Source organism: Sturnus vulgaris, chromosome Z (assembly GCF_052056855.1).
Source record: "Sturnus vulgaris isolate bStuVul1 chromosome Z, bStuVul1.hap1, whole genome shotgun sequence".
Taxonomy (NCBI): Eukaryota; Metazoa; Chordata; class Aves; order Passeriformes; family Sturnidae; genus Sturnus; species Sturnus vulgaris.
In genome coordinates, this window is record NC_142283.1 from 10789381 (window position 1) to 10815137 (window position 25757).

At 37.4% G+C, this 25757-nt stretch overlaps 1 protein-coding gene across 1 annotated transcript in view; it reads right to left on the reverse strand.

Moving 5' to 3' along the window:
- Positions 1-589: 589 nt before the first annotated feature.
- Positions 590-25757, reverse strand: part of LOC106864358 (coiled-coil domain-containing protein 171-like) — a 33902-nt gene continuing 8734 nt past the window's right edge. The window contains exons 6-19 of the mRNA XM_088156461.1: positions 24504-24628; positions 22973-23102; positions 19629-19796; positions 17855-18043; positions 16173-16668; positions 15262-15390; positions 14345-14616; positions 13539-13718; positions 12129-12305; positions 11514-11659; positions 9884-9938; positions 7634-7750; positions 4657-4792; positions 590-1411 (exon numbers count right to left, since the gene is read on the reverse strand). Coding sequence (XP_088012587.1) covers positions 909-1411; positions 4657-4792; positions 7634-7750; positions 9884-9938; positions 11514-11659; positions 12129-12305; positions 13539-13718; positions 14345-14616; positions 15262-15390; positions 16173-16668; positions 17855-18043; positions 19629-19796; positions 22973-23102; positions 24504-24628 — 2823 coding nt within the window. The 3' untranslated portion in view covers positions 590-908. The remainder of the gene's footprint in view (positions 1412-4656; positions 4793-7633; positions 7751-9883; positions 9939-11513; positions 11660-12128; positions 12306-13538; positions 13719-14344; positions 14617-15261; positions 15391-16172; positions 16669-17854; positions 18044-19628; positions 19797-22972; positions 23103-24503; positions 24629-25757) is intronic.

Genomic DNA, 25757 nt, shown 5'->3' on the forward strand with positions numbered 1-25757 from the left:
CGTGGTTTGGAATTGGATAAGGGTCTCGTTCATTCACAAACTCTAGACCAAACTGCCTTTGGAATACGGCCCACTAGGCAGTTTTTGCCCAGCCATGGTACTTCTACATAAGAAAGCAAGGGCAATGGTATTTGCAGCCAAAACCCAATAAAGTGTGGGAAAGCCAAAACATCCTGTGGAGATACAGGCCTCCAGCTGTTACTAGAAATCAATAGAGCTCCTGCCTATTTCTAAGTGTATTTCTAAGTGCAATCTGTTTAACTGGATGAGAGTCTTGCTCAACTGAAAAAGCAGAAAGATCAGCAAGGGTGCTCCCAAAGGCCCATCACATCCTTTTTATTTTGCTCATCTGTCTTAAGCTGGGAACTAAATGTGTGTCTGCAGTTGAGCTGATGAGAGAAAAAAAAAAAAAAAGGAGACTCATGGCAAGGCTGTGACATTATACAAGAGGAATTAGTGGTGTACATTTCATGGACCCCTCTCAACCCTATTAAAGTATTGTAGTCCTGGTTTAAAATAGACAGGTATGAAACAACTTTGAGAGACAAAGACTAAAAGGGCTTGTGGATTTTATTTAAGAATGAAGAAAACTACCCAAAAGATGTTGTTTTATAACATTTTAAAATACCTTTCATAAAAATTAACAACTGCAATAAATAAGAGTTTTAAAAGTGTTTTGGTATATGAATAATTAGAAACAAAGAAATGTGAAGAAATGAATGCACATTTTCATAAAAATTTGAAATTACAGACAAAAAGATACACTGAACTACAATACAAAGGTAGGTAAAGCTGAACTTTAATTAGCTCTTTTTACATTTCTAGAGCTTTTGCCTTCTGAAGAGAAGCTAGGATATTCTTTAAGAAAACTGTCACAGCCAAGACTCCAACAGTAAAATTTACTGATTTCATCTGGGGCTGGACGAGATATCCTGGCTGTAAGATCTGAACGAAGGCAAAGAATTGGCTCTGCGTGGTCTGAAACTGAAGGACGTGTTGTCTGAAGACCCTGTCCTGAAGACCCCTAAAGTTCTATCCCGTGTCAGATTGGAGGGTGTGAACACTGAATACACAGAATTACTGCATGGCCTGTAACAGGAGGAGCTGTCCAGTCCTGAGGCAGCGTGGATTACGCTTGGCGTAACGTTGACGAAAGTGCCCGATAATGGTCCATAACCTGTTCTGCCTGGTGGCAGACTGTAAGCCCTGCTGCTGGCAGACATATAGTTTCTGTAGGGTGGCTCACCAGGGATTGAGTAAATTACAGGCCCAGTATAGGTTCTGTCGTGTATCACATCAGTGGTTAGGTCAGTTGCAGGTTGCCACCACCCAAAATCTTGGCTGTAACTCCAGTCAGGCTGACTTTCTGACCCGTATGTAAAATGTTGATGTGTAGGCTGTCTCCCACACGCTGGAATTAAAAAACAAACTAATCAAGAGAGTATCTACATTTGCTGTTAAATACCTCTCACAGAGAGTGAAGTACTTATAACTTATGTTTGCTTCTTGTCCTAGGTGCTTATTTGAAGCAAACGGCACCTGAATACAGATATTAATCTTTATTTGACAAAGGACAATAGCATAGGTGTCCTGCCCTAGAAAGTGTTGGAAAACAACAGCACTTTTTTTCAAGTGCTACAAATACTTTCCAACATCTTTTACCTCTCATCGTTATAACTCCAAGGCTGTGTTTTTAAATCAAGTAAAAAAATTTATTCTACAGTCTCCCTTTCACGTTATTAGGAAGCACAGGCCCTGTTAGCCACAGAAAGGAGTCCTTTACATTTGAGCATATTTCACCATCAATTGACATCAACACTTAATATTCTTCAAATATTAGTCAGGCATATTGTTACAGGCAACATTTAAATAAAATTACTGTTATATTCAAATATGTTACAATAGTCTGACAAGTTAAAAGTTCACATACGTAGAATACTGAGTACCAAACAATTTTTGCACAGAAAAGGCACTTTCTTTACCAAATAGCAAGTGTGGGGTTGAACTACTGTGATTCTGAACACCTTGTCCCAGGTTACATAATGTGATTTATAATATAAGCTTCATATTGTTATTATTTTAAACTGTGTGATTTATACTATTTGGTTACAAATATTACTTGTTTAAGCAAAGTCACCTGATAAGGAGAGCATTTATACCAGGATAGCTGCATTCCTTGGCTATGCAGTAATGTTGGCAAGCGATGCCCAGTTGATTAAAATCAGATAAGAACTACAAATTCTCCAGTAAAAAAGTAGTTTCTGGGAGACATCACTGCTTAGCGTATTCAGCATTACAGATATTTCCAGCTTGGTAAACACTGTTAATATGCTTTTCTGGTTTTGCCTGTGCTGATACAGACAAATATTGATACATTTCTTTCATGTCTGCAATCATCTCAATAGCTGGGAAATTCTCTTTTGCGGCCTATCTGTGTGGGTTTTCACGGGTTAATTTTTGGTGAGGAGGGAAGAAGCCAGCCATGGAAGTGATATTTCTGTGAGGAGCTAAAAGCTTCCTTTGTGCCTGGCAAAACCAATCACTGTCTGCCTTTGAGAAGAGGCACACTGCTAAGCCAATTACAAAAGCGGGTAATGCTTCTATGATAACTTATTTACAAAAGACAAAACCTTGGGAACTCTCTCTTTCTTCCCTGGAGGGGTTGGCAAGCAGCAGAACCCTCCCAGTCCGGGGAGGGCCATGTGGCCAGGACCACATGGCCAAGATTGGCACAGCCAGGGTGGCACCATGGGGCCACAGCTATCTTGGGGTGGCTCACAAGTAACTTTATTTGTTCAGCCAGACATGCTGTGAACAGAAGGGCACAGTGGTGGCAGCTGCTTTGTTTTTTCCTTTTCTGCATTCAGCTTGAAGAAAGGTGTTGAGTGGACACGGGGCTGGTGGGAATCACACAATGGCTGTGAGAGACATGGTGAGCAATTCCCCAGGGTGGAGACCAGATGGAATCAACCTTTTAATGCTGCAGAACCCTATAAAAACTTTTCAACTGATAGAACTTGAGAACAAGTGAACCTGTGGACACCAATCCTCTCCCAAGTCAGAGAAAAGAAAAAGGAGGAGAACAACATGCTGACACTAAGGTCGGTGCAAAAGAGGGAGGGGGAGGAAGAGGACTTTGCTCTGGGCCTTGGAGCTGAAATTCTCCTGCAAGCCATGGTGAGGACTACAATACAACAATCTATTTCCCTATAATTCATGAAGTGCATGGGGGAATGCAGAATTCACCCACAGCCTGTGAGAAAAAGGTGCTCACGCTAGATTGTGTGGATGCTGAGAAGCTGTGATCTGGTGAAAGACTTGAACTGAGAAATCTTGCTTCCAGAAATATAAGAAAAAGACCCTTGCTTTTACACTACAACAGCTGATCCTTAAAAATGAAACCCCATGAACTAAATGGCTCATGAAAAGAAAGCAGCTGTGGGAAAATTGCTTTGCCCATGTGAGGGACTCACATTGCAGCAGATTTGGGCAGGACTGCTACGCCTAAAAATTAAAAACACGTTGAAAAGATTCACAGAGAGCTGTCTCTCGTGGGAAAATCCCCATGGCATAGACAAAGACTCCTCTCCTGAAGAGAACTGAAGGAAGATTTTTAGAAGTGACAAACTGAATAAAAACCCCATGTTTTTTCTTCCTGCATTGTTGGTAGGAAGGAAAGAAGGGCTGTGGGAGGGGAGAAGTGTTTTGAGTCCTCATTATCCTTTGAGAATTCTGTTAATAGATTTTTCTTTATACATTTTATAAATTTTAAACTTTTGCCCCTGACGTATTTTTCTCCTAATCCTTATCTCACCCCATTAGCTTTTAGATTGTTCTTTCCCCCTCTTCTGCTCAACTATGGCAGAGAAGAAGAAGTAAATTATTTTTTCATGGGTTCACTGGCGTTTAGCCAATGTCAAACCCACAACATTATCAGATTTTACTTGACTTATTGTCACTGAAAGAACATTCACCTGTTTCAAAGCAAATAAACCATCCAGTACTAACAGTATTAAGAAAAGTTACAATTATTAGAGGTCCACAGTTACTTAATTCTGTCCCACACTATTTCCAAGAAAAAAAGCAAGACAGAGAGTAACAAGAGGGTAACAGTCTGACAAATTCTACAGCAACAGAGAAAGTAAAGTTTAAAAAGCAAGGAAATCCAAAGAACTGAAATGGTTATGGTTGCAAGGAATGGCTACTACAAAATTGTTAATGGTTTAAAACAGAAAGAAAGGAAAAAGCCTTTGGAGAAAAAAAATTTAGAAACAGTAATAAAAGAAAAAATCAAAAACCAAATACCCACCCACTCGTCACCAGCACTTTCCAAAACCAAAAAAATCCAACAACCCAGCAACCAAACACAACCAAAAATATAAATCTCCAAACAAATGGGGACCATTAGAAAAAAGAAACTACAAATAAATTAATTACAAAATATTACAAAAATTTTAATCCCTGTGTCAGCTTTCACCACCCCTTTCTCTTCTGAAAAATGTCTCAAAACATTTCTGTTACCATTAGTTCTACTGCTCCATTAGGTTAACATTTAAGCATTCTTGTATTTGCCTGTAGAAGCTGTGCAGCATAAAGGGAGATGCTGCCTAGGAACCCAAGTCCAAGTGACTAACACTTTTTGAAAAGCAGACTTACCATCAGGAGCAGCAGCAGGAGGCGACACAGCTGCCTCAGGTTCAAAGTGAACCCACAAAGATTCTCTTCCTATTGGTAATGCTTCTACTCTGACAGCTGCCAGCGAGTAGAGATCCATAAAACTTAAAAGGACGTGCTTTAAGTAAAAGTAAAAGGAATCATCAGTGCCAGGCAAGCTACAATTAAATACCAAATAGCTCACATTCAAATTTGTTACGTAAGACAGATTTTTTTAGCAGAGAAATGAAATACGGTTCGTAAACCAGGCAGAATTTCAGTCCCAGGACTTAAACATCAATTTTTATTTTTTTTTAATTTGGATTTTTAATTTCTTCTAAAATCTGGATTTTTTATTTCTTCTAAAATCTTGAATATTAATATTGTTAAGAAAAGGGAATGACTCCACACCCTAGTTAGAAGAAGCTTTAATGAGACATTTTCGACACAGTACAGGATTGAGCTTTGATACAATTTTTCCATTTTATTTCAATACAGGACTAAATGCAGATTTAATTTCTGTTCACAAAAAATTACCACACAGTTTCAGGATAATGTTCACACTTCCAAAATGAGTCAATTTACTAATTCTTCAATTTCACAGCAAAAAAAATTAACTTGGCAGTAACAAAAGAAACATTGTAAACCTACAGACCTCTGAAAACAAATCATCTGATTGCAATATAACTGGAAAAATGTAACTGTTTCTATGCATGTAGTGGAAGAATTTCCCCATTTTTTTATATTGATTAGACTGATGATAAAGTTAGCAGGACAAGGCAGCACAAATTATTTGGCAGTACTGGTAACTTTATATCTACCCCAAGTGCTCTCAACTAACTGTTGAAATTATTGGTCTTCTTTACAACGGTTAATCACATTTTATTTGCTATTTTATTTGCAATCTTTCCCTTCAGATAATATGAAATTGGTCTTTTGAATGTAAACCTTTGGTATAGACAAAAACCAGCTTAGTACCACAAACAGGGATTTTTGCAGTTTTCCTTTCCTTGGTTTCACACTGCTGCTTTTCAGAATCAACGTTAACACAGCTAAAATCAATCAGATTATTTCATTGTGGTATCTAGGAAACACCAGTGGCAAATTAACCCATATCACATCTTTTCTCATCAGAAAGAATATCCAAAATCTCTTGGTACTGCAGTTCTAGTCCTAAAGGAGGATTCTTGCAGATTTTAAGGCCTTTAATTGAAATGCGCTCCCCATAGACTAAGGCAGTTCAGAGGATGTGCCTGCAAACAGCTCCACTGCTTTAAAAGACAAGTGTCCCTAAAGTGGTTACCACCTGCTTACCTCACTCAAGATTGCAGGATTGTCCTTAATTTGGCATAGAATAAAATTAAAATCCATTAGGTGATTTCTGGCTATAAAATGCCAATTTTATAGTAAAACCTCAATAATGTGCTTGGAAAGGAATCAAACAGGGACTAGAGATGAGGGTGGGGGAGAGAGGGGAGGAAAAGAGGGAAAGAGATGGGGAAAGGGAGAAAGAGGAAAAGAGAAGGAGAAAAGGAAGTTCACAGTGCCACAGACTGTGAGTAATTGGTGCTGTTTGTGTATTCCTGAGTTACCAAGTGAAGCTGCCAGGTGAACAAGAACAATTCTGCTCCACCAGTGATCTCCCCAGCATACACTGTACTACGTTAGTTATACCATAAGCACTTTGCGCAAATATGAAATGCAACATTTTGTTTTTCCTTTCCAGAAAGAGGGAATAGGCTGCAGGTGCTTCTGCAATCATTGTGAGGTCAAAAAGAATGGGAGCTGAGATGGGACTAAAAAACACCAAACCAAAAGCAGCATCTGCTACCAAATTTAAAAAGCAAGATTTCAAATCTGGTGATTGCCACAATGCCTCCTGTGAAAAGATGCCACCCATAGGACTTTTTGTTCAGCTTTAAAATGGATCATCGCTGAGCTGGGGAAGCATTTGTAATTCTACCCTTTGATGTAAAAGTTCATCTGTGCTAACTGACCTCAGGGAATCTCAGGGCATCACATATTTCCATATTTTAGTGTGACAACATGACAATTGCACATAATTTATATCTTTATCATATTGAAATGCATGTATGCATGCAATAGGGCAACTGTGAGAAATTTCCACATTAGAATCTGCCTTTCTTGAATGTTTGATTTTGTGACCCCGATCCTGCAATTATATACTGCATTAGAACACAAAATCTACAATAAATTGGAAGGAATTACTGCAGAAACATACACATCGCATGCAATACTTACCTTGCCTAAGTTCCTTGCACTTTACTTGATTACCTGCTGTCTCTCTAATTCAGACAGAGAAGCACAATGAAAGAAATATGTACTCACTCTGCCTTTTGTTCTCTCATTGGGAAAAAAATTCTGTCTTAGCACTAATTTGTCTTTTTTCCATTCATTGTTTTGTCCTAACAAAATCAGTATTTTGAAATGTGCAAGTCTTTAAACCTACATAAGCAAAATGGCTTCTGTATTTAAACATACTAAATAGCAGTTTCTTTTAAATGAAGAATGCTCAAAAACCCAGAGTTAATTCTAGAATGATGGGTTGAAATAAATCTGATACTGACCAAGAAGAAGCATGAAAATCTTATCTTTTTTGTTTAGTTGGTTTTGTTTGTTTGTGGTTTTTTTTTTTAAATTAGTATCGTGTATATTATTGTGAAAAAAGGGAGGGGGATAGAGGGATATTAGCTGGTATATATACTTTTGTCCATGTTTGTATTCCCATCTGTTACTTAACGCTGTAACTGCAATATTAAGTTGCCATCATCTCGAAATATCATGTGCAAGAGTACACAAGGAAATTGTCTTTCAACTGTTGGCTGTAATAGTTTTGAAGCATTTTGCTCTCCACATGCTCAGAGCAGTCCATCTGCCTGTTGTATCTCAGATGCAAAAAATGAAATTAAAAACAAACAAACAAACAAGCAATTAAACAGGATTGGTTTTAGACTCTGACCTGGAATGCTATAGCCTCTGGCCTGCCCCTCACTGCTTCCTCTGAAAGGATCTCCAGCTGCAGGCTGGGGAGCAGTGTGGCTGCTGCAGCACCTGATAGCACTGCCTGGTCTCTGACCTAAAGGGAAAAAACAAACCCAGCATTAATAGTAATTCTCCTTCAGACACACCAATGGCGATGAACTGGGTCTCTCTTCCCTGAGCCCATTGAGTGGACTTGCATTGATTGCTGGACCTAACATCCATGAATAAATTATGTTTGAATTTTCATTGCAAATAAATCTCTAATGCACAGTGCTGGAAGACAATGCTACCAAAAAAAAAAAGCACCTTGCCCTGGTCTGAAAATAGAAAGGCCAAGGATATGATATGTATGCACTGTAAAAACACAGCACTTGTTGCATGACATCCACTTCCAAAGTTTGAAAGAAGCCAGTATGAAGATGTGGTGGCACAAAGGAAATTTTCTATCATCAGAGTTTGCTGCAGGTGAAACACACAGTTTAGGTTCTGTTGCTTTCCATGAACATCAAAGGAAAGAGATTTGAAAAAGGTATCTGAAAATTAAATTAACAACAGTTTTGGTGAATGCAGAAACTAAAATAGAATTTCCCATGTTGCTAGGAATTAAAGATGTAGTAAGGGAAATTGACACTCCCAGGTATGAAAATACTTCTTTTGCTCTATGCTGCTCTAGATTAAAAACAGTTATAAAACTACCTGCCCCTAGAACTATAGCTGAAAATAGTCCTTTCTCCTAAATAATTAATATATACAGCTTTGTTGGACCTTCAAACAGTCCTATACTAGAGCACAATTGTACAAGTCAGAGAGAAAACTTGAGATTACTATTGAATTTAAAATATTTTTTAAAAAAATACCATGGAAGTTTCTGACCACAAATTACTACTTCTTGCCTTTTCTTTTCCTATTTATGATGTTTACAAGATAAAAGTAGCAGACACAAAGCCAAATGTTTTATGGCCACCAAGTATGTGACCTCACATTACTCAGTAGAGGGTTAAGTCCCCAATTGCCAATTTTTTGTGTTCCATTAGTCCTCACTTGGCAACTAGAAGTAGTTCTCAGCGAGTGAAGTTTGTCATAACTTCTACATTTAGAACAACTTGTGTACTACAAACTTGCATTTTATTTCACTGTGGTTTTTTAAGATAGAAGAATTTGAGGGGGGAAACTTCAACTCAAAGGAAAGGAAGTTGCTTTGCAACAACTTTTCTTTTCCCCTGATATTGGAGGTCAGGTTTCTTTTCCTTTGGTCCTTCTTACCTATAGAATTCTTCCCATAAATTGCTAAGAAACACTGACTACTGAGCACTCAAGAAGTGAGTATTCAAGAGTACTCAAGAAAACAAAGAAGTGGCCAAACTCAGGGGGAAGGAGGCATCTGGCTGCATTTTCTCTTATCTGGGGTATTTCTCTCCGAGAGACAGAGATACCGGGGGATCTGAAGCAGGAAGAGGAGGGCTGGGGCAGCTGCCAGCTCTCTCGCTCTGCGGCTTCAGAGGAGGATGCTCGGAGCTGTTGTTGCCTGGGGAAAGGAATTGGCCACAACCCAGCCCGGAGCTGCTGCTGCTTCTTCTGTGGGGTGAGCCTCTGCCCGTGAGAGCAGCCACTGACCCGGGGCCTTATTGGCACCCACCTCACTAAAGGACGGAGCTGTTCCCATCCGCTCGTGTTCCCGGCAATCCCGGTCCCCTGTCCCTGCCCCGCTCGGAGCCGGCCCCGCTGCCCCAGCCCTGCCGGGACATCCCGCAGCTCCAGCTGCTGCCACAGAGCTTCTGATACAGCTCGGCCACCACCCCGGGGCTTCTGCTCGTTCCTGCCCTTCCAGCTTGGTGCTCCTCGGAGTCCCGCAGGGGCACCGGGACCGACTGCCCCAGGGCTTGGTGAAGCAAAGCCTCTCCTCCATCCTTTCCTGCCTCGGCCGAGAAGGGTCACGGGGTCCCTGCTTCTGTTTGTTATTAATGCCACAGTCGTTGTTGTTTGTGTGCCTTGTTATACACATTAATAAAGAACAGCCGTTCCTATCCTCATATCTTTGCCTGAGAGCCCCTTAATTTCAAAATTAGAATAACTCAGAGAGAGAGAGGGTTTACATTCTCCAGTCCAAAGGAGGCTCCTGCCTTCCCTAGCAGACACCTGTCTTTCAAACTGAGACACCTGAGAATAAGCAGTTCTAAGGCTTTGGCGTGATTGGAAACAAATCAGAGGGAAAGCTTCAAATTCTTACCGCTCTTAGGGTGGCATCCACAGCTTTCATATGATTAATGATCAACTCTTTGTCTCTATTATAAGAAAACAAAAACAAAAAACAAAACAAGAACAATGGAGTAACTTTACAGAACTGAAGCTCTACCAATACAGCAATTAATCTTCTGCTACTTTATGGCTGTCATATCTTGTAACATAATTGTTGATAACTCAAATTGTTAGGATTTTCTCTCATTTTCATATCTCTAATGCAAACTCTAAAAATAGGTTATGTAACACCATTTGATGCATTTCTTATGAAAGATGCTTCTGTTGAGGATAAGCAATTAAAATAGATGTAATTATAGGCCTATCAATGAACAACTATCATGGCTTGGATATAGAGGTCATAAAAAGTCTCTAGCATGATGCTATTATATTCTTGTATTGCAAAACACTGGCAGATTCTGTTTACTTCTTCTGCTTTGCTTATATGTTCCAAAGGGAGAAAAAAACCAAAACCTATTTGTTGTGAAGAGTTGCTAGAAAAATGAAGTGAAAGGTAGTTATCTTTGTTGATGTTCAGCTGCTATATACAGAAAAAAAAAAGCCAGTTTTAAAGCCACTTCACACTAAAATAACTTTTTCTGGATATATGTATGGCCACAAGGAATAATCATTACTAAAATGTCAAAAATAGATTGAGGCAGGATGAAATGGAGAAGCTTTCTAGAACATATCCTTCTGCAGGTGACACTTGCTTTGATCAAATCTTACCAAATAACATTTATCATTTTAATTAGCTTGTTAAATATTTCATTGAGAACTATATGAATTGCATTATTTCCCTGGTGCATAAAACCCTTAAAACTTCTCAGATATTGTTCTCCAGAGGATGAATGATCCCAGGTATGCTGAAAAATTTTAATTAAAATTTTTTAGATCTTAGCCATAGAATAACAATATTCATAATACATACTTCATATTATGATAAGTATTAGAAAACAAAGTGTGTAAAGATTTGTTTTTTTATCTGACCAAATGACTCTAAGAATAGGCTAGTAATAAGCTCGCTCAGGTCAAGGGGTCTCTTTTTACTACCAATCTTTTCAAGAGCAGTTCCTGAGCCTTTCCTTCCACTCCAGGTTATGGTGTAAATGGTAGGGGGATTAGGTCTAAATCCATAACCCCCTGAAATCAGCCAGAAGATCTATCTTGTCCCACAGGAAAGGCTAGGTCCAAAATAGGTTTCAGTCTCTTTGGTAGCTAAGACCTGTCCCCTACCTGATGCTTCTGTATTTACTATAAATAAATTGTATTTGTCTATAAAAAGATGGCATGGAAATTCAGGGAACAATAACTTCTTAAATAAACAGAGCTTTAAGGATCTGCCAAAGAGATGTTGTCAGATCAGTAAGATAGAACAGGTATTTTGTTTGCAGTTATTTCAGCACCCAGAATTCGGTGCACTATTATGGGATAACTGCATAAAATGTATGACCTAGTATTCTGAACTAATGGTTTTATTTTTAGAAGACTATCCCTGAAGTTCAAAAAAAAGAGACCGATGTACTTTCCTCCTGTCTTACACTGGCCAGGTCCAAATCCCTGCCCATAGAAGTGGGAATTGAAATTTTTGTTCATTTTGAGGGACAGGCCCCAGAACTCACTTTGCTTCCTGTTGGAGGGCACGTTCTGCCTCCTGCAGAGCCTCCCGCAGCCACTGCCGCTCCAGCTCCATCTCTTTCAGGAGTTTCTCCTGGTGATTCAGAACTCGGCCTCTTCTCCTCAACTCCTCCATTGCATCAGAGAGGCTCTGCCAGCAGACAGAGAGCAGAGTTACTCATCAGGCCAAATAAACTTTGCTTTGTGCCATTGGCCACTGACCAATGTGGAAAACAAACTGATTGTGAAGTAGATTTGGACCACTGCATACTAAGGTTCTATGAATTTCCTAGCAAAAGCAGTGCTGACTCAGAACCCCCCGATATTTCAGTATATTTGCTATATATAAATGTGTTTTAGAAAACAAAATTATTGTAGGCAAAAAACCCTCAAATTAAACACCCATTGAAGGCTTTTTCTTAAATTTTTAAAAACAGAACATCCATAGCTTAAAAAAAAAAAAGTCTTTGAAGTGTTTTCTCAGTAGCCTAAAATTCCGGCAGACTGAATAGTGTGTGTGTGCATTTACTCCTGTTATTTTATTTACACAAGGACTGCTCTATTTGGCTTATTTAACAAAAGATCACATTCTGGTGACTGCTCCAGAAGAACAATCTTACCATCACAGATACATTTGAGTCTTGGCTTCTATCAGTGTCTGCACTTGTGTGCAATTCTAGTCTGCTACTTAACATCTGAAGCCGTTGCTCGTGTTCTTGTAAAAGCAACCTTGCCTCATTCTCACGGTGCAAAGCTTTTTCTAATACCTCATGTATATTGTCTTGGGTGATTGTTTTCTGGAAAGAGAAATAAATTGTGTCTGATTCTGTAACAATATTCAGCGGTTTCCCTACCTGACTTTCTGACTTCCACTTACAAACATACCAAATTCTAAAACAAACACATGCCTAGGATTAGTATAGAGGCTGGTTAACATGAAGACAGATCACTGAACAATAAATGGCAGACAGTTAATTACTATGTTTTTTATAAAGAACATTCATGTAAAGTCTTGGCGTTCAGTATTCTATTCAAATTTGCACCCTAAGTTGCAAAATTTCAATATTTAGAAGAAAAAATATGCAGATCAATGTTCAAAATTTTAGTGGATAGCTTATTAATCCTTGCAAACACCTTTGTGCACTGTTTTTCCTCTCCAAAAACTGTTCCAAAAGAAGAAATAATTCTTCAAGGAAAGTCATAATCTGCATTTCAACTACAATCTAAAATGTAACAATTTTCATCTAACTGTCCCAAAACACTGAGGGAATAAAACCTGTTAAGAACAAAACTGAAGACCATTAGATATTTTTAAATAAAAAAAATTTCCGTTTTACTGGCTGGGAACATGAAGGACGATGGGTGCAATATCATCTAGCAGATATTCTCTACTCCAAAGTGTTTGGATTGGGATACACTGACAAGTTCTAAAAACTATGCTTCAGCTTAGGGAACCCACAGTATTTCAGTAAGTCAATCAGCAACAGCAAAAGACTCAGGCGAATTTTGTGTATTTGTACTACTGAGAATGTAGGAAAAGGCTTTTTTCCCCCTGCCATAAAGTTACTTTTTCAGGGAAACAGACCCACTAAAATTTGTATTTATATTTGTTATAACATTCATCAACATCCATAAAGAATTTAAACTGTTAAATTTATATTTCATTAACCTCTCGTGAACATTCTTATTGAATACTCTCATTCCAGCTGACTTGTTGAAGTGAAATCTCCTTTTAGGATACATAAATCACATCAACATTTCCAACAAATGGGAGAACCTGGACTGCTGAAGGCTAAACTGTAATTTATGCAGGATATTTCCTTCTACAAATCAAAAGGAAACTCCAGTGGAAAAGCGATATTTCTAAATACATCTGACTTCTAGTTTAGTGACATTTACAAGGCAAGTTTTCTGGAAAAGTCTGTTGAAAGTAAATAAATGTTATGCTTGTTTTTCCAAAAGAACACAAAAAAAGTATAGAAAGGAGAATCTCTTTTAAGCAAGAGAGTCTCCAAATCAAATATACTTACACGCTGAAGTTCACTGAATTGCTCTTGCAGTCTGTGGGCTTTTTCAACATCTTTTTGCATCTCATTGAAAGTCCATTTGAATTCTACAAGCTGCAGGAACAGTGAGCGGGCCTCTACCTCTGCTGTATGAAAGCATCCTGAAAGTTCAAGTATTTCTTGCTGCAAGATTGCTATGTTTCTCTGTCAGCAAAAAAAACCAAGTTGATGAGCTATAAAATCTGCTATTTTAGCAATAAAATTAAGCATATTTAAGAGGCAAGAAAATTAAGACAAAACTATCTTTTTTTTCCTCCATCTCTAAAAGACGTACACAAGGGCAAAAATTTGAACCTGTAACTTACCAAGGGTAACTGCAAATTCTGTTTACAAGGAAGTACTATTTTCACCTAAAGTCTACTATAAAAGATTATGAGAGAAAGAGTTTAGCCTTTCCTTTTGGTTAAAGGGAAGAAGGTTATCTACTGAAAGAAAGGATGGTAAAAATGAGAAAACAATGATAAAAAGCAGCCTTAACATTTACATCAAGCCAAAAGCAAATTTGTTCTTATTAGCTAGTAGAGTTCTGATAGAACCTCAAAAAAAATCTTTTACTTGGATATGCACAACCTCCTCCAAAAATTCTTTGTCAATAAAAGAAATGACCTATCCACACCCTAACGTGTGACAAATCAGCTCCCGAGTGTCCTCATAGTTCATTGTCATGGACTCATGACCAGCCTGAAAAAAAATAAATGGTGCTATCAAGGGAACTTCACTGCTACTGTAAACCTTCTGTTTCCATGAAGGAGGACTGTAAATCTGCTTACTGAGCTAGGCAGTCTGTCATACAGTCCAGCTTCCAGGGCCTGGGCATTTACTCTGTGGAGTCCACAAGCCAGCCTCTGTATAAGGGAGTCCTTCTCCAGGTAAACTCTGCACCCACAGGGTTTCCCTTGTCCTGTCTCCATCAATACGCTCAGGTTGTCCATCAGTTTTGTAAAGGAGTTCCTGGCTGCGTTGATAAGTGAGTGTCCAGAAAGCCAGGATTTTGGATCTTTAAGAAACAATAACAAAAAGGAAACATCAAGAAGGTTATTAGCTCTGATGTCTTGTAGTATCCATCTCTTTTTCATGTATACAGGATGGAATCTGTAAATATTCTGAAACACAGAATACTGAATCTGACACATGGCTCAAACTTTGCTTTTTAAGGATATTAATTCACTTTTTTGAAAACAGCATGATCAAAGAAGAAAGTGCCTGAAACGGAATTTGAATACATGTGATTCAATGGCAACTTTGATACCAATTTAGTGTTCAGCCTTCTGGAAAATGTATCACCATGTCTTTGTCCTGCTATTTGCCTTCATTCATATAAATTATCCCTCTTCTAATGTTCTTTTTTCTGTGACAAAAATGTGGCTACTCTAAATCTCCAGATTAATAAAAAAACAGAGATGACAGCAATGCAAATGAACCAAGGGAACCTGTTTCAGTTCTTACTGCAGATAGACTCCAAAACCACTCTGCAGTCTTCCGCTTCCATGACTCCAAATACTGAAAGGATAAAATATCCTATCAGCCATTAAAGAAAATTAATCTGCTCCAAGAGTACAGAGATGTGATCATTCAGAGAATGTAGAAGAGGGATATTATTTTACCCTGCAATAAAACTACCACTTCAGGGAAACAGCCCCACTAAAATTTGTTTATTTTTTAATGTATTTCTGCTACAGCAATATACTGTTAAAATTACCTGGTTTGCTGAGAACATCCTGCAGTTCAGAGAAGGAACTGATTATTGCAGTATAGAGGTTAGAGCTAGTCAACCAGTCAAGAGCTTCAATAGAGTCAACTCCTTCCTCTTCAAAACCTGTGAAACAGAATTGCAGCTAGCAGGATAACTGAATTACTGAGATATGGCATACTGCTATCTCCATCTCTTTCAGAAATTAACCAAAAATAAGCACGTAAACCACAAATTAATCAGGACAATTTAGACCATGTGTTGTAGCCAACCATATTAAGCATGTTTCCAGGACTACTAAAAAAAAAAGTAGATTAATCTTCTAATTTGCAAAATATTTTTGGTACCACTTATCCTTGTAGGGGGAAGCATACACTGATCTGGCAACAGAGAGGGACAAATAGACATAATGTCTAAAGAAAATTTCTAAATCCTATGCTAATATTTCACCTGAATCAGAAAGCAAATTTTTCCGGATTTTAGTAGGAAATAAATATTAAAAACTATTCAAAAATAAGAGGGAATACCTTTAAAAAAAACGCCAAAACAAACAACAAAAAACAAGTTGATGGTTAATCATTTTAGAGCATTGCAAGATATTTACCACAGAGAAGATGCTGTAGCACTTAGTTTTGAAATCCATAACACAAATATCAATGATATCAGATAGTGTTGAGTTCATGTGTATAATTACAATTTTACTTCCAATGCTTAACACACTATCATAGAGAGGAATTTCCTCTTAGAGTGAAATATATTTGTCAAGAAACATAAAAACCATAAATCCATAAATAATATTTGTCAAAATGTCATTAAATATGTCTTTATGCCCCAGCAGTAACAACATTGCTCCTTGTTATTCCCTAACCATGTAATTTGATGTAACACTTTAAAACCATTTCACTTACGTGACATGTGATGCCTGCCTCTAGATTCTCCCACACAAACTTGAATTCTAGTGCTTCCTCTTGAGCCATCTGTCCAGAGAAAAAGGAAGCAGGAATATTGGGCCAGGATTCTAAGCCTGTTAGCAGCCAGAACTGCAATAACAGCTCTTCGGAACACATAAATCAGGTGTTTGGCTCTTCTCCGCCTTTCTTCCTCTTGATTGTTTTCCATAGTAGGGAGACCATAAAGGAGGCTCCTGATCTTCTGGTTCACTAATTCGTGGAGGTTCACCTGGACCTGGAGAATATCTCTTTGGGAAGACATAGCACACACTCTGCTGTAGAGAGGACACAGGGCCCCTGACAGCAGTGCACAGGCTGCCAGCAGAGATGAGCGCTCCTTGTGAGCAAGCGATAATGCATTTCTCACAGAATTGTTCTCATAGGCCAGCTTCTCACAGATTTGTTCAAGGCCATACAGTTTTTGCCTGCTTTTCTGTGAAATTTCTTCACATTCCTGCGACAGAAACAAACCAAACGAAAATGGGAGAAATAATAACAAGGTGGTTTTTACCTAGACAAGAGCTAAAAGAAAATTGTTAATTTTGCCATTCAAACGATGCATTAAAGGAACAGAAATTGTTAGTAATGATGGTGATGAAAGTATCTCTTCTAGTAAACAACTATGAAATAGAATCAGATGTATAACACCCAAGCAAAGGTAAGAGGGAAATTTGTCTGATCATCAACTGCAAATGTACTCCTGAATTCTGACAACAATCCACCAATACCATGACAGTTCACAGGATGTCCACCTGTCTGCCCACAATATAGTTTTATGAGTTGACTTAACAACAGTAATAACATCCTCCAAGTTCAGAGAGAACGTTGCTCTACCAAGCAGAAGCCAGTGTGAGATGAAATAAATAAGGAAGGCTGGAACATGAAACTAGACAGATTAAATTTTTCAGCATGCAAAGATTTCCAGTCCTGAAATCTGCATCAAATACAGCATTATGTTGATGAAATAAGTTGCAGTAACTCACAAATAACAAGGGACATCTATTTACTTTTTTCTCAACACTTTTAATTGAAACAGGTGGGAAGGAATGTGATGGTAAAGACAGTAAGTGATAGTTGTGGAAAAACGGAACATTTTGGAATGCAAATAACTAATCTAACAAGTAGTGAGAGTTTTACATTTTAAAATCACTTCTCACTGTAGTATCAATAAAACAGAGTCACTTAACACTGTTGAAATCTGCCATTGTTCTTAGGGTCAGTACACATGTAACTAAATTTATCTCCAGGTGACACCACATTATTGTTACTCTATACAATCTCTGCAAATGATGATGCTGAAAAAGTAGCTGCTGCCCTCAGTAATTCTTAAAATAAGCAAATTCAATCTTACAGCTTTAACACTCTCAGGAAAAAAAATACTTCCAACTGTAGACCAAATCAGGCTTCTGAACTGGGGCTGTAGGTCAAATTGTCTTCAGAATGCTTCAATAAAGTCATTTATTTCTTATTTTAAGTGATGTTAATATTAGCACAGTGATGGGTTGGTTTGTTGTTTGGTTGGGTTTTTTTAACTTTAAAAATATACTAAAATTCCCAGATGAACTTAAACTGCTAAGGGGCTTAAACTACAGAAATAATCCATCAAATGTTTAAAGAAAAATAAATTCACAGCACCATACCTGTGCTCTTGCATGAACTTCTGCAAGGAGATTTGAGTACTGGTGTTCAAGATATTTCTTTTCTTTCTGCCAGCAATGTTCTTGTGCTTTTAACTGTTCAGACATTTTTGCCAAAGCATTCTTCTGGTTCCGCTGAAGGTTGTTCACAGTGTAAGTCTTGTGCTTGCAAATATATTCCAGGTGAGATATCTGTGTGACAAGCATTTAAGAAGAAATTACGGTTTACCTTTTCACTTTAAGTTAAGCACAGACTATTCCAGCATAAAATCTAAAACGTAATTTCTACAATATTTTTATTAAAACTAAGTAAAACTTTTCATGGCAGATTAATTACTTGGTTCTCAAAACAAAACTGAAATTTGTTTTGAAACAAAGTATTCTATTTGATTTCGGTTTTGCCATCTTATACCATTTTGCAGATGTCACCCTCTTTCAGGAAACCCGAGGCAGACACCTCATACATTTTTTAAAAGAACTGTATTGCATTTTAGTAAATTAGTAATCCAAGTACATCCTTTAGAAGTCTGTGACCATTGCAAACAATAATTTAAAAACAGATTTTAATTGTTTCTTTGTTTGTGGGTTTTTTGTTGTGTTTCGGTTGGGCTTTTGTCGTTGTTGTTTTTGCTGTTGAAAAGCAAAGACATTCCAGATTATTATAAAGTTTTAAAACCATTTCAGGGAATTCTAGCATAGAGAATGTTTTCCTTACAAGTAGCTCACAAGTTTATGGTGTGTTTTCAACAAGGGTGAACGGATTCACCCTTGTGGTTTACCACTGCACCTCCCATGCAAACTAAATGGAGGAATGAACCAAGCCAACAATGATCTCCAAATGGACACACCTGCACCTTGTTACTAGAAATATCAGCAAGATACTTCCAGATAGATCACACCGAACTGTGGGAAAAAAAGTTTTGTACAACACAATCTAAAATCCCAGAAAAGCGGCTAAGTACATCAAAAGAGCCCTAGAGACCTCACAATCACTCTCAATAACAATATTTAATTAAAAAGCAAGCAACAATAAGACACAAGCCCCACAAACACTGCCAACAATATTCACTCCCTTCCCTTTCCTTCCCTTTCCTCCCCTACTTCAAAAGAGAAATAAACCAGAACAAAAAGTGAAATTCTAAAGAGTGGCACAACTTAGTCTCAAGAACCAGCTGACTTACGTAAAAAGGGTTTTTTTCCTTTCTAAAAACACAAGGATTTCTGGGGAGAAAGGCCAAGTAAGCTCATGTGCATTAAAATAACTCAGAAAATACAACTCCTTCTCCACACAAATACTGACATGTTTTATGATAGGTATTTCTATTGTGTTTCTGAATAAAAATGTCATAATCCAAAAGTCACAATTAAACAAAAAAAACCCCACACTGGCATTCTTTCAAATAGTACATCTGGATTATGGTAAAATAAAAACTTGGTTCATGACTGTTGATGAGTACATCCTGTGAATTTCTTTATCAGTAAGATGAATTTACTATCTTTTAATTAGGATTTTTGTGGCTCATATCACTATCATGTCCTTTCAGAATGTCCTGCACAGAAAGTGGAGCTGAGACACTGATGCACACTCCAGTCAGATCTAAATGCCCACAGCAACAGCATCAAACTGAGCAGTGGACAAGCCGTAATTAATGGTATTCATTTGTTAACGTCCAAATCCTTCTGGGGGGGGATGAATATCAGTCCTTTTTATCAAGACTGCAGTGTGAACAAATGTCACTGAGCTCAGCAGAGGCAGCTGGTGCCTGGGGACACTCACCCTCTTGTTAGCCTCGTGGAAGTTCAAGATCAGGGCTTCAACGTTCTCACGCAAGAGTTCACAAAACTCTCTCCAAGGTAACACTTCCAGGGGAACGTCTGGGTGTCTGGCAATCACGTGGCCGTCTGCCATGCTCTGGAATATGTTCAGGAGGATGGACAGCTCCTTCTGGAACACAAAAATTTATTGCTGTATCTGGGCAATGTTAAAATCAAGAGAAATGCATCATATGCGTAGTAGCAGCGCTGCATGCAGCTGGAAACAAACCCTCACAGTTTATTCTCGCAGCTTTACAAAATTCCTCAGTTAATTTCTAACAATTGCAGTCATAATATTGCATAATATTACAGCAGTGTAAGAAAACAGATTTCACAAAATGTATCTAATTAGGCACAGTATGTAAATAATGTGAATAAATCCCAGTCCCTTGGGGACCACAATCATGACCTGGCACAGATAAAAATTTCCATGCTCTTAGTAGATCCAATTCATTCACCCCTGTTAATACTTTCAGGTGCATTCAAACTGTGCCCCAACACCTACATGGTGCACAGAAAATTGTCCAGTTGTCTTGGCAGCACAACACACTTTAATTATTTTTAAAATTTGTTTTGCATGGATTATATATGATTAAATAACTGGCCAAAATAGGTCGCCATCAGTCAAACTCCACAAGCCATGCCTCATTTATTTACAGTGATTTAAATTAGTGGTATAATAAATTGCTTCAGGTTATAAATAAACTATAGGAATAAAAGCATGCAGTAGAAATTCAATTCTTCATACATTTAGTACATTTAAACAACTTAGAAACTTTGATTAAGATAATAGAAAGCTGTATCCCAAATGCCATGAGCACGAAGTATGTAAATCACTGTATCAGTACAATTAGAGATCAATATAAAATTATCAGACTGGAATGGAAAGAACATATTCAGAGAGCATAAAAGTGGTATAAAATATGAAAAAATACTGTATAGGTCAGGAAAGTGGAAATGAAAATGAAGGGAAGAGAACACACTGACTTTTTCACACAGTTTTAGCATGGGTAGAGCAAAGTCCAACAGCAATATATTAAATGTTATCTATACTTAGTTTCTGCTGCAGTCTTCTGATTTTTTGGTTTGGGAAGCAATATGAAAGCTGTATCAATAGAGCCAACAGGATCACATACAAGGACATCCCAAATAAATACAAAAAGCTTTGGGAGAAATACAAAGCCATCCAAGGCAATAAATATCTAATCTCACAAGGGAACCACTAATACAACTACTCCAAAATCGAGTATTTTTATTACCTGCTTAGGACAGTCCTGTGGTTTGAAATCCTTTGAGTAAAACAATTTAAACAACCAACTCTATGACTATGACAGTGAATCAATCTCTTTTTTGTTTAACCTTTCAGTAATATAACTGTGGGAAATCCAGGGACAGAAAAGTCCCAAGGCCTAGTGCATACAGGCTCGAGAGATGGATACAAGGTTTGACCTAAGACCTTAGAGAAGGCTACGAGAATGAGAGCATTAAAAGTAAAACAGTCATAAAACAAGAATATAAGTTTGTAGTTTAAGTAACAGTATGTTTTAAGCAAACGGAGATATGCATTATGTAAGCAAAGCAGTATGTTAAGTAAGATAGTAAATGATTTTAAAGTTTAGCAACAGAACCTGTTATAAAGTTTGTTGGATGTTTAAGATGTATCAATGTAAATTTATAAAGTGTTAGATGATTGGTTGAAAAATGACACATTGTGGTAAAGCTATGAAACACAAAGGAATTAATGATTGGTGTAAGAAGACGCTAGTGAATTTTGATTGGCTAAAAACTTATATAAAGCATTGTAACTGAAAATTAGATTGGCTTCTGATGTTATGGTGTTGGGTGTAACACCTTTAATGTCTGACCCTTCTATGAGACTGATAATGTAATAAAGCAATAAACCATCTTTTACAACATCTCTCAGTAGTCCTGTCTCATTACAAAATAAATCCCAATACATAACATTAATTTGAGCACACCATTAAGTACTGTTTCTATTACTAGAAATCTTGATCATGAATGGAATCTTGTCCTGAATTCTTGTAATATAGAATATATCTATTTAACTAAGGAATACAAATAAAAAGGAAAACTCTTACTGTAACAGCTAGCAAGCACTTACGGTTTCTAGTAGAATGGTTTTAGCTTGTAATTTTGTTTTGTAGTTATAAATAGCAATCATTAACTTCTGTAGTTAGGGCAGACAGTTGCTTTTCTCTCTTTGTATTCCTTTTGTGCCTGATGAAATTACTTTTCAGGCTAACTAGGCCAGCAAACATCTTTTAATGCATTAATGATGGAATGCAAGATGCTGTTAGTCTCCCAAAAAGAAAAAAAAGAAGATTCTGATTTTCTTTTTCTTCAGTTTAATAATTGCAGACCTGCTTGGGCAGTGAGTAATACTAAGACAAAGCATGAAATAACTCCATCAACTGAACAAGGTCTGAACTGATGTGGTCTCTGCTCCTGTCAGCAGGGAACAGATCACATTTACCTTCCATGCTCAGAGCACTGAGATAGAAAGAGAAGTTTCCAAGCCACCGCCATAAAAAAGTTTATATTGCTAGGAGTTGAAATAGATCAATACCACACAATGGAAAGAGAGGTTTTCTAGATATGCTAAGAGCTTTCCTTTGTCCCTGCTGCTATGAAAAAAAAGGCAAAATTGTAATTCAAAATGTAGTTGGGTAAAGACAGTAGAAAGGCCCAAAGTGGTCATGCAAGAGGAGAAAGATTTCAAAAAATAATCCAGTGAAATACATCCAATGTGCCAAATCCACAGCAAAACAAACAAACAAACAAAACAACAACAAAAAATACCCTGTTTTGCTACATTCGAACAAGCAATTTTTACAGTCAAATATTTGTGCTAAAACCAAAAGGTTGTGTGAAAAAGAAAGAAACATTCTATAATGGTAGCTAATGAAGCTCGAAAAAAAAGTTTGGGTAGAAACACACAACATTCTTCACAGGAAATCATATTCCATATCTACAAAATGCCTTAATTAGGAATGCCAGTACATCTTATTCATACTTTTTAAATAATAGTTTTCCGAAAACAACTCTTCAGTTAAATAGATGCGTATCACTTAAAAAACATTTTCAAATTAACTTCTCCAGGGCCTTGATTACATTTATTGATGTTTTATATTTAGAAAAAGGAAACATAACAAACAGGGTAAGAGAATGGCAAAGTTCTTCCACAGCTCAGCACAGCAAATGCAGCAAATCCTTAGTACAGTAAATATTTTGACAGTATGTTTAAAAAAGCCAAAACAATGTGTGCCACAGGCTTTTTTTCCTTACCACTGGGCCTTCATGCAGGCTGAAGCTGGTTGCAGCATTCACTAATCTCCCAGAGGGTTCTTCAGTTTCCTTTCTTTCCTCAGCCCCCTCTCTCCATTGCACATTTGAGGATGCATGCTGTCTTTGTAAACTGGAAAGTTTCCACAATAAGATACTTTAGCCAAAATTGCTTTGTCAAATGCACTATATTCTTTTAAAGGATAATCAATTAATATGGCAGATACCATGTTAGCACATCATATGGCTCCTGAAGTTGCCTGCCTTTTTTAATTGAATGAAGAAACTTACATTCCTTCTAAGAATGACTTTTCAAGTGGTTATGTTTTCAGCTATCAAGCCTTATGTCATGAAATTCAATTGATTATTTGGACAGAGCCTAAAAATTATATATAACAAACAGAATTTCTCATATTTTAATTAACACAACAGCTGTCTTCAGAGATACCAAGTCACAACTTGCATCATCAACCCTGATTTCAAGTACAGTTCTTGCTCCTAAGTTTCCCACATGCCTGACTCTACTCTGGCATGACTTTTAAAGCAGACTACCTAGAATTTTAATCTGTTCTTGTACTGTGTCAGTCAGGAAAACAGATACATCAAGAGCCTGGCATGACTAAACAGCCAGCTGATGAGAAAACTACAAGGCCAAACAATAGTATAAAGGAGACAAAAGCAGAGACAGCATTCAAGGAAGAATTAAAAAAGATTGCCTGAGTATTTAGGCATGGTGTTGGAAAGCCAAAGAACCCTGATGTTTGCAAAGGACAACGAAGGTTTTTACAGGTCAAGTTTTAAGTATCTTACTAAAACCATCCCTGTAACCATGAATCTTGAATTAATTGCTCAAGCCACAAACTTCCTTTCTTGTAGGAAAACCAGTTTCTTTCGTTCTCCACTACTCTTTGTGTGAGTCAACATAAACACCTGTGTATACAGACCCATATCAGCTCTAGGCTGAAAGAGAGGTCATCCAAGTTCTGTTACCACAGACACAGCAGATTGTGCTGGGCAGGAAACATGTCCCAAGTGATTTCCACTGCTCTCACACATTTCAATATTTTTAAACTGATTAAAGCTTTCAACAGCCATTCAAAAATTGGAAACAAAGATTACCCACTATAAATGATACACAACTTCTTGACAGGAGTCTTAGAGATTCAACTGGCTCACTGAAGTGGAGAACAATATTTTCATAATAATGTAAGTGTATATAGAAATGCCATCTTTTCTAGACCTGCTGGATATGTTTTCCTACTCTCATGCCAACCACTACTGGAGGCTGGACCCTACCATGACTATGATTTTCAAAATTTTTCTCTTGGCAGATAACAGGCCAGTTATCTCTACCCAATCACAATACCTTTGGTTACTGATATGGGCCTGCTATTAATGGACTGTCAGGTTCTGAACGTTGGTTTGTCACATTGCATTAGATTTTCTGCTGACTTAAAATTGCAGAGAATGTAAACTATGAGCTGCACTCAAGCCATCTACTGCCACTTTACAATGGCTTTAGAAGGAAACTTACACTTGTTTTCCTCTCTGATGTGCATTTTCTGACTCTCCAAAATCTTTCTTTGCTACCACTGAAACAGCTTCTCTCCTGCCGCCTTGCTTTTTATTCAAAGCATCTTCAAGTTCTTGAATTCTTAACTACCAAGAGATGACAAAGCAGTTTTAAAAATTAGGAAAGACTACCATGGTCTTCAATGCTGTTCACCATTGTGTTCTGCTTTTTACAGGTGAATATAGTCTATTAATTCCATATGGAATTAGAAAGCATCGAATACATGTAAAAATGTATTAATACATAGGGTTCAAAACAGAAAGATATGTGCTGACCAAAAGCACATTTTGTTGTCCTTTCATGGTGTTTGGATTTTCCTCTTTCAAATTATTTATATTACTGAGGTTTTCCAGGGGAATTCTATTTTTTATGTAGACTCATGAAAGGGTGGGATTGACAGCAAGAGCTACACTTGCACTCAGAACAAACCTCATGTGGAGCTTGTTCATGCACATAAACAAGGAAGAAAACCTTACTAGTTCTTCATCCATAAAAGACAAATCTCTAACTTCAAGGAATGTTACCCTTCCAGTTCCTTTGTATATTGTAAAAGTAGAGAGGGAATCAAGAAAACTAAATCATCACTACTTATTTAATCACCACTTCAGAAATCTAGGTGCCTGTACTTAGAGGAGGTCATAAGAAAACAATTGATTGAAGAAGTGGCAATGCTTATTTGTGTTCCTCAGAAAAAAAGAAAAAAAAGATTAAATTCCTTTTTGTTTTCTCATTTAGTTTTTCAAAAGTCCAGTATGAGGGCTTTCTTAGTCAGTACAAGATCACTCAGCAATCATCTTACAGGTTTTTCACAATCGTTTTTTAAAATTAACCCTAATTGCTTTAATGAGTCAAACCCTGTGTAATGCAGTTTAATAATACAAGAATTTAATATTCAAGTATACATATTCTATTTTTTTATATATTCAAACTTCTCTGGTAACTGAAGATATAATAGCTTTGAAGCTGAAATGAATAATCACACTTGGAACTGCAGTCTCAGGATGCATTAGTAGCCCACATCTGGATAAGCTGGATGCATGCACTGTATCTCCAAAATTATCTAAGTGCCCATTCCAAAGATATAGGACAGGATATTTTAACAGTTTAACTATTGTGAAACATTTCCCTTCCCCTCACTGTTTCAATGCTACTTTGAATTCTCAAACATAAGGATGTGACATTTTCTTTTAATATTTATTCCATTAACTTGATAGC